The sequence below is a fragment of the Hevea brasiliensis genome, chromosome 18 (genome assembly GCF_030052815.1).
Source record: "Hevea brasiliensis isolate MT/VB/25A 57/8 chromosome 18, ASM3005281v1, whole genome shotgun sequence".
Classification (NCBI taxonomy): Eukaryota; Viridiplantae; Streptophyta; class Magnoliopsida; order Malpighiales; family Euphorbiaceae; genus Hevea; species Hevea brasiliensis.
The window spans coordinates 25,045,458-25,055,211 of NC_079510.1; the positions used below are offsets into that span (position 1 = coordinate 25,045,458).

Consider the following 9,754-nt stretch of genomic DNA (forward strand, 5'->3'; position numbering starts at 1 on the left):
CAAAAATCAATGAACTTCTATTTTATATACCATTTTTATAGAATTAATATAAAACGTAATTTTTTTTTTTTTTAGATTCCCAAAAATAACAAGCATGAATTTGTTAATAAGCTTCATAGAATTTCATTCGAAACAAGCTTTTAATCATGAACGTAACATTAAGAATGCAGCAAACCAGATAAAACAGATATAAACTGTTACCCTCAGGATCAACAATGCAATAAGAAAAATAAGAACATTAAAACCAGGGTCATTTAGCACCTACAATGCAATTACAAGCCACGTGGTGCTGCCTCTGCAAAATTGCAGGAAGAATGATGAATTAAATTAACAAATTTAATTATTTCAAACATAGTTCTTCTACAGGTCAATATAATCCTGATAATTGAATCCTGTTAGCAATGCAACTATTTCAGACACGAAACAAGTTGGAAAGTTTATATTATTGTCATAAAATAATAAAAAAACACTGTCAATTGCATCTATGAAACTTCAGGCTTCAAATCTAAAGTAGCAAATCATTAGAAATGTTAGAAAGCAACTCATACTGACAACTGCACTCGCTATCAAAATCATATTAAGTGAAAAAAAAGGTTTGGAATTCTAGAATGTAGTAGAATACATGATAATGACGAGAATTAGCATTATGGCTTCTTCTTTTTGGATTTAAGGATCACCATTCCAATAAAAACGCATAGAAAGAACAGAAGCGTGACACCGGCAAATACAGGTATCAGTATGGCATATTCTAGTGGCGGGAAATACTGGTGGATGAAGTGATCACTATCTACAAATGGCTGCAAGACCCAACTAGGCATTAAAATCAAGTTCATAAAATATAGGGATCCAAAAACCAAATTCTTGTGAAGTTGCTGACCAGGATAATGACCCAGAAAGTATAATAAGTAAAGATAGATAAACTGATGAATGATAACAAAAATCCAACTGCCCTGTCAGCTAATCCCATGCCAAATTTTGTGGCTGCTGGCACCTGTAAAATAAATAAATAAATAAATAAGAAATAAAGTAAAATAAGCCAGAAAAATGTCAAGAGAAAGATGGTATAGCCCTACATACAAAAGATAAATACAAGTGATGAAAAAATAAAAAATCACGACTTGGTGCTTAGAGATCCAAAAATCAAGAAGTGAATAATTAGAAGATGAGTGCTGCTAAGAGATCCATAAAAATAAAGTCTTCATTATCCATTCAAGCTTAACTAAATAGGGATGAGCATTGGTCGGTCTGGTTTGATCTGCAATTGATTACACCAAAATAATTCAAATTATATATATATATATATATAGACTGAACTAATTATGAACCACACCAAAATAATTTGGTTCATCAGTTTATACATATATATATGGTTTGGTTATTTTCATTCTTTACCAAGAAAACAGAACCAAAAAAACTTTGTAGCAGAAAATATTGGAATCAAATTTGAACTTGATGAACACAAAGCAACTTTTCTATGATAATTTTTTACTATCAGAATTCTTTATCCATCCAAATATCTTCAATTTCATTGCAGTGAAGAACTGAAGATCCTCACAACTTTGCTTAAACAGTCATCAAATGAGAGGGAAAAAAAAAAAGGAGATTGGGCAGAGGGATAAAACAAGAGTTCATTAAACAATAGAACAAAAACAAAAACATTGCACTATCAACAACCCATATATTGGAAAGTACGCTTGCCATATCAAGCCTACAGCACTACTTTTCAAGTGTCAATCATCATCAACAAACAGTTGATTCCATTACTAATGTAAACCAATAACTTGAGATAATATTTATCAGTAACCTAATATGCATTTAGACTATAAATTGATGTCCATTCAGCCATTTCAAATTCCAGAAGAAAATGATAAAGAGCCTTTTACAGTTATGTTACCCATACCATTGAACAAAATTTCAACCATCATTTAGGAGTTTAAAGGAGCAGTCATATCTGTATCAAGATTAATTCAAGAATCAACAAAAGAAGCATATTCTTTTTTCACTCTATTTCTTCTCTCTAATTCTTTCCTTCTAACTGCTTTCTCTAATTCTTCTCTTTCTTCTACTGTTTCTTCTCTTCTTGAAAGCTAAAACCTTGTATCAGAGCTTTGTTACTACTGGGCTTTGCTTCCAAGTTGATTGGTGAGAGTCACAACAATGGCTAGAAGTGTTGTAGTGAATCAGGAGGCCATCAGGAGTGCTGAGTTGGAAGAAAATATCCGGAATGTCCAAAGTCGAACAGACAGAGCACTTGAGGAAATCAGAGTTGAGATAAAAACAGAACAATATTGAGCTCATGAGAGTCGTTCTTGATAAAATGTGATCCTTATTGGCTGGATTCTTGAGTGAAAAAATGCCAAAGGAGTGAGTAGCGGGAGGGTGATGTTGCCATGAAGTTGGACAGAGTTGAGGGCAGGGGAATCTTGCCAACTCCTAAGGAATTTTTGAGTGCCCAACAGAGGGAGCAAGGAAGTTCTGGGCCTTCAATGGAGATAAGAGAAATACATGGATTATTGCCCAAAATTGAGTTGGTGACGTGATGGATGGGAGCCTAGTGTGTGCCTAAGAAAGTGTGAAAAGTACATTAAAGTACATTGGGCGCCCAAAGTACATTAAAGTACATTGGGCGCCCAAAGTGCAAAGGGTGAGCATTGCTAGTCTCTTTTTGGTGGAAAGGGATGATCCTTGGTTTCATAACTGGAGCAAAGGAAAAGGGAATGTGTATTGAGAAGAGTTTGAGAGAGGGTTATGTGGTAGATTTGGAGATCCAAAGATGGAGCATGTGGCGGAAGAGTTCATGAAAATGAGGCAAGAAGGCACTGTGGAAGATTATCAAGACAAGTTTGAAGAATTGAGGATCCGGATGGAGATAATTATGCCACAGTTAGGGTTGGCATATTATCCGTCAAGATTCATTGGAAGTTTGAAGGATGAGATTAGGCATATGGTTAGAATAATGAGGCCTAATTCCTTGTTTCATGCTTTTGAGATTGCTAAATTTTAGAGAAAAAAAAATTTGATTGGAATTAATAGAACTACTATTTTTACACCTAAAACCTTCACCAGCTGCTTCAGATCCACACCAGGTCCCAATACCACAGCTCTTTCTTGCCAAACTTCACAATTGCACCAAACTTTTCCTTATTCTCCAAGATCAACACTGACACAAATACAAGATTCAAGACACATAACAGAACCTGAAAAGCCACCCAATTCAATAGTCAACAATAAACCAACTCAGCAACATAATCAAACCAATACAAGAAAGCCAAGGCATGTTTTAGGTGTGGACAAAGGTATTTTCCTGTACACTCTTGCAAGCAAAAGAGTGCAATGTCTTTATATGCTAATGAGCAAGATACAGGCTTGTACTAACAGCAAGGAAAGGAAGGGAAGGAATGAGAGGTTGACGGATTTTATTTTAACAAATTGATATTGAGCGACTGAAATGACATAACCATATAAGTTGAGGGGACAGTGCAATTTACTCCAATTATGTACTAACAGCAAGCCCTTAATAGATCTATTAAAGAAGGATGCATTTCAGTGGTCTGAGGTAACTCAACAAGCTTTTGCTAAACTCAGGTCTGCCACGTCTACAGCCCTTGATTTGGCACTTCCTGATTTCTCCAGACCCTTTATAATTGAGAAAAATGACAGTGTTTATGGCACATGTGCAATTTTGCAACAAGGGCATTTTATTGCTTTCATTTCCAAAGCATTTGGGCCAAAAAAATAAAGCTCTTTCAGCATATGAAAAAGAGCTCCTGGCCATCACTTTTGCTGTCACAAAATGGCAGCACTACTTTGAGCAAGGCAAATTTTCTATTAAAACTGACAATGAAAGTATCAAATTTCTCTTGGAACTAAAGCTGCACACTAATTTACAGCTAAAGGGTACTTCAAAGTTGCTTGGTTTGGATTACAAAATCTTGTATAGGAAAGGACTTGCTTGGTTTGGATTACAAAATCTTGTATAGGAAAGGACTTAAAAAATGAGCCAGAATAAAAGGTGTGGTATGTGCTAGATGTAAAGGAGAACATTGTGAACATTGTGCTCTACCAGGATCGTTGCAACCACATCCAATTCCTTCTCAGGCTTGGCAGCATATCTAAATGGACTTCATTGAACAGCTGCCTAAATTAGGAGATAAAGTTGTCGTCTTGGTGGTAGTTTGTAGATTCACCAAGTATGGACATTTCCTGGCTCTCACACATCCTTTTACTGCCTCTTCAGTTGCCAAAATTTTCTTAGATAACATTTTTAAACTTCATGGAGTGCCCTTGTCCATTTTCACTGATAGGGACAAAATTTTTACAAGTGTTTTCCGGAAAGAATTTTTCAGGCTGTTGGGAACCTCTATTACATTCACTATTGCATACCATCCTCAATCTATTGGTCAAACAGAGAGGCTGAAACAGTGTTTAGAAGGGTACCTAAGGTGCATGACACACCACCAATAAGCTTCTTAGTTTAAGGGGCATTTATTGGCAGAGTGGAAGTGCAACACCACTTATCATATTGCCATAAAAACAACACTATTTGAAGCATTGTATGGATATCAATCCAATCCATTCACAGTTCTTCCTTCTGATGAGACACCAATTAATGCTGTAGTGGACTTATTCCACCAGAGGCAACATATTATGGCTCTTCCCAAATACAACTTGCAACATGCCCAAAATAGGATGAAACAACAAGCTTATAAGAAAAGATCATCAAGGGTTTTTGAAGCAGGAGATTGGTTTCACCTGAAACTTCAACCTTATATCCAGTCTTCCCTTGCTATTAGGAAGACTCTTAAGCTTACAGCTAAGTACTATGGGCACTTTCAAAGTGTAGCAAAAGTGGGTACAGTAGCTTACAAGCTTAAGTTACCACCCTCTTGCAGCATTCATCTTGTTGTCCATGTTTCTTTACTCAAAAAGAAACTTGGAAATGATGTTACTCTTACTTTAGAGCTTCCTGCAATCAAGGAAGATCAAACTATAGAAGCAGCACCAAAACAATTGCTCCAGACCACAACTATTGTTAGAAATGAGATTCCAGTCGACCAAGGTTTCATTAAGTGGCTCAATCTTCCAATGGACGATGCTACTTGGGAAGATCAAGCCTTCATCCAAGCATAGTTTCCTGATTTTAAACCTTATTGGGACTAGAAGGTTCTCATGGAGAGGTATTGTTACATATAAGAAAGAGGCAAAGAGGGGAGCGGAGTTGACTGAAATGTAGTTAAGTGCGTTGTGGTGTTTATTGATTGGGTAGCAGAGAATAAATAGTAGGAATAAGTAGGAGAGAATGATGAGGGACTTGAGAGGTTAAGGATTGGAGGGAAAATTTGTTAGTAGCAATTATAGTTGTCTCTTGCAGTTAGGAGTATAAAGGAGCAGTCATACTTGTATCAAGATTCATTCAAGAAGCAATAACAGAAGCATATTCTTTTCTCTCTTTATTTCTTCTCTCTAATTCTTTCCTTCCTAACTTTTTTTTTTCCTGATTCTTCTCTCATTTCTTCTCTTTCTTCTCCTATTTCTTCTCTTCTCAAAAGCTGAAACTCTGTTTCCAGGGTATCTACTAACACAATGTTTCTTTTTCCTAGCTCATGTTGCAACCTTTGTCGATGTTTGATTTCATAATTATCAAGAAGAAATACAAAAAAGTTTGGACTTTTGGGTAAGATAAAGGAAGGGGAGAGCTAAAGGTGTGCAAATGGTCTCAATAACCAAAATACTAAAATATGAAAACAGAACGAACCAAATATATAGGCAAAACCAAACCAACTAGTACAATTTTTGGCTACTCTCCCCCAACACAATAAACACAATACTGATAGGCAGAAAACGAAATTTATGCACATCTACAGAAACACAGAATATTAGAAAAGGACAAATGAACAAATCACATTCCTCAAATTATGCCAGCTGAACTCAGATGATACAAGATTTGGATTTGAAAGCTCCAGTCTCTTTCTCCTCTGAAATATTGTAGTTTCCGACTTGGAAATCTTCAAACAATGTTATCAAAAATCCTACGGCAAGTAAGAGTTCGACAGATACCATTTCAATAATAAAGCAATTAAGAGTTCCAGAACCGAGTTAAAATTGAAGTCCGAAAGAGGAAGAAATTTGGCTCACCATTTCAAACCTTAATTTTCAGAAATGTATTACAATACAAACTCAAGGGAATTAAGAATCAGTTGTTCCTGGATGTAGTCAGCAATACAAAATCATAGTGGTTTCATTGCATGAACAATGAGATCTTTCGATAGATACAAAATCAGTTGCATCTGCTACTTGCTTTGTCTATATATACAAATGAGATCTAAGTTGCATTCTTAATAAATCTGCCTGTTGCTATTATCCCCTATACCGAAGCGACACTGAGATAACTCACCTGTGAGAAGCGGGCCGAGAGCTTGAGGACCGTCTGTGTAGAAGCGAGACTGTGAATGGAGGGCGATCTGTGTAAAAGCGAGGTTGAGGGCCGTCAGTTATTGGCGTGCGGTGTGGCGACCATATTGAAATAGACGAGAGAATGAGAATGGGGACCCGCGGTTGGAGCAAAAGACCGTAACAGATGCGATGAGATAATGAGATAAGGTCTAGGTTTATTTGTTAGTGGACTGCTCAAGGCGATGTTTTAAGGTAAAATACGCACAGAAACCTATTTTTATAATAATAATAAAAAAGAATCTCTAAATCATAAGTAATATTAATCGTGCTTTAATTTATCTTAATTATTTAAAAAATTGATTTCTAAAATGCAGTTGGCGGTTAGTCTTATCTTCTGATAAGGTTTTTCATCTTGCTTTAACAAGTTTTTTCATTCTCTTTGTGTATTCTTTGTTTGTTGTTTTCTGCACGGTATTTCAATTAGAATCTAGTTCCATAGATTTAGATTTTGCTTCTATTTCCCTCGAGGAAGAAGAAGATAAAGGAGTCGAGGTTGAGGACAATATTAGCCAAGATAATGTTGTTGATTATGGAATGTGTCTTATGCATTACTTTATCACAGACTGTGTCATTAATTTTAATGCTATGAAGCACACCGTGGCCACATTGTGGCACCTTGGTAAAGGAATTTGCATCAAGGAGTTGGGGTCATCTCTATTTATGTTTCAGTTTTTTCATGAGGTTGATGTTAGTCGAGTCGTTGATCTGAGTCCTTGGTCATTTGACCAACATCTGTTGCTGTTCAAGCGTCTGAATTCTAATGAACAACCTACAAATGTTCAGTTATTCCACACTTTAATGTGGGTGCAACTACATGCTCTACCTCTGGGATTTATGTTAGAACGCATGGCTTCCACAATTGGAAACTTCATTGGAGGATTTGTTGAGGCAGATTCTAGCAATTATTTCAGTATTTCGCGTAGTTATATGAGGATCCGTGTTTGTATTGATGTCCAATTGGCATTGAAACGTCATTTGAAGATCAATAAAGCTGGCAGAGATTGGGTTTGGGTCACCTTTAAATATGAGTGTCTTTCTACATTTTGCTTTATTTGTGGTAAGCTTGGGCACTTTGAAAGGTTCGTTTAACATTTGTTCGATCAACCTAGCACAAACCATGAATGCCTTTATGGTGCCTAGATAAGGGCAGGTGGTCAACTATCTCAAATGGGGATCGGTGATAAATGGCTTTGAGATAGTGTTTTGATAGCACAGTATGTTTGTAAAGATCAGTTGAGACCTCTGAAAGAAACTACTTTGAGTAGTGGGAAGTAGGTAGTGGTGGGTCTCTATTGAGTGGGGATCTTCATCATGGTACCATTTTAGATGCACGTGAAATAGGGCAAATTGGGTTAGACCTAACTTTATTAAATGAATCACTATCTTTGATCAAAGGGGTTATTGTAGTGGACTTTAAGAGACACAGATGGGAAGATGTGGGCTTACACAAACAGGTTCAAAATGTAGTTAAGGATCCAGCCTAAAGTATGTTTGTTTCAAAAAGCGATATAATGGCGGGCTCATTGTACCATCCTCACTTTACGTAGTCCATACGTTCTACTGTTCCGATGGCTAATGTCTGTCTAGATAGCCAGGATGTCTGAAACTACACTTAAATGATAGTAAGGAGACATAAAATGATGAAATATATGATAAGAAAATACAAGAAAAATTAAAGAAAAATAAACGAGATGAAATATAACTAGGTTAAATGAGTTGCGGTTCTAGCAATGGGTGACCGTATCGGGAAGTTACTGCATAGACAGTTGACAACCCTAGACCCGCGAGAAACTCTAAGAAATAATTTTCGGAATTTAATTAAGGGTTTACTAAGATATAATTAACATTAGAAATGTCAAAGAAAATTTAGTTAATCAGTACAGATGAAAATGAAAATTAAAGGAACCGTCGGATCAGGAATTTAATCGGTATTACCGAAAAAGTTGGATTATAACCCGAAGAGAGGTATTTTGGTTATTTGATACCTAGAGTTGACTTTTGACCTAAATATCCATTAAAATAAGTGGTATTAAATTTTGAAAATCCCATTAAAACATGAAATTACATGTAATGTAATTAAAGAAAATGTGGGGGAATAATTACAAATATTGAAACATTGATTATAAAAATAATTAATTAAACTTAATGGAGAGTATAAAAGCCATAAGAAGACAAACTCCACCACTTCACTTTCATTTCTTCTTCAATCTTCTAACCATGGCCAAAAATGGGTTCTTCATTTTCTCCATGGAAGTTTTCATGCAAGCTTAGAAATCCCTCCCTTCTCAACATAAAATCACAAGATCACTTCATTAAACTTTGTCTCTACACCTTGGGAAGGCTATAGGTAGCAACAAGAAGTGAAAATTTTGAAGTTTTACAAGCTTGGGAATTCCTTGATTAAAGGTTAGTGCTTATATCTTCTTCCTTGCTTCATTAAAAATTGAATTGAGGTTGATTTGAATTGATGTGCTAAGAAAATTGAAGAAAATGATGAGGAATGGTGAGCTCTTCATTTTGGCAGCCATGGGAAATTTGGGAATTTAATTAATTCATGTATGAAAGAGGTGATTTGTGATGTTGATTAAGGTAATTATATGTGTTAGAATTTGATTGCATGTGTAGGTTTGAGGTTGACAAATTGAATTAGGGTTTTAAATTGATTATTGGAGACTTGTGTAAATTGCTAGAAATTTGACCAATTGAGATTTGATTGATGATATTAGAAGTCTCATGAATGCAAATATATAGTTTGGGAGTCAAAGGAATGAAATTGGAAGTGTAAAATTTTCTTGCAGGTTGAGAATTGTTGAAAACAGTGTGTATTTTGAGCCCTAACCGAAATTGTGTGATCCCAATTAGTATGAAGCCAATTGAAGGTAAAACTAGACCTAAAATGCACTAATTTTCATGTAGAAACTATGCCCAAATTTTGCCTAAAAAGTGACCTAAATATTGCCCTAATGTGGATTACCAAATAGTGATCCCAGAAAATTGACCAAATGAACAGTGTTTCTTCATTTGGTCATAACTCACTCTAGACAGGTCCAAATGACCTGAAGTTTATACCATTGGAAAGCTTAGACATAGGGCTATAACTTTTGTGAAGAACACAAAGCCCAGGAATGCCATTAACCAAGTCAAATTGCTTGCACAATTTGAGACACCAAAACTATCCAGAACCAAAATAGCCTAGAATTACTGGACATATGCAACTTGACCAGTTTTGGCAAAGAGGCCATAACTTGGTCCATAGAACTCCAAATGCCCTAAAACTAGTGGCAAAATTTCCATAAGACAT

General features: G+C 35.8%; 1 protein-coding gene across 3 annotated transcripts; it reads right to left on the reverse strand.

Moving 5' to 3' along the window:
• Positions 1-426: 426 nt before the first annotated feature.
• LOC110661586 (dolichol-phosphate mannose synthase subunit 2) lies at positions 427-6,612 on the reverse strand. Of its 3 annotated transcripts, none has more exons than XM_058140727.1 (4): positions 6,395-6,612; positions 5,907-6,005; positions 878-990; positions 427-797 (listed from the first exon to the last, which is right to left on the reverse strand). In XM_058140727.1, the coding sequence occupies exons 3-4, from the start codon at positions 965-967 to the stop codon at positions 645-647; spliced, it is 243 nt and encodes an 80-aa protein (XP_057996710.1). In that variant the 5' UTR covers positions 968-990; positions 5,907-6,005; positions 6,395-6,612; the 3' UTR covers positions 427-644. The 3 variants fall into 3 exon arrangements, with proteins under 3 accessions (XP_057996710.1, XP_057996709.1, XP_021675950.2); XM_058140726.1 differs by having other exon boundaries at positions 5,907-6,029; XM_021820258.2 differs by lacking the exon at positions 5,907-6,005 and having other exon boundaries at positions 878-991; positions 6,395-6,609.
• Between the last annotated feature and the right edge of the window lie 3,142 nt (positions 6,613-9,754).

Bases quoted from the DNA above. Each gene is read 5' to 3' on its own strand.
- LOC110661586 (XM_058140727.1), bottom strand. From the start codon at position 967: ATGGGATTAGCTGACAGGGCAGTTGGATTTTTGTTATCATTCATCAGT. The intron at 798-877 runs GTCAGCAACTTC...TGGGTCTTGCAG, and splicing joins CTTTCTGGGTCATTATCCTG to CCATTTGTAGATAGTGATCA.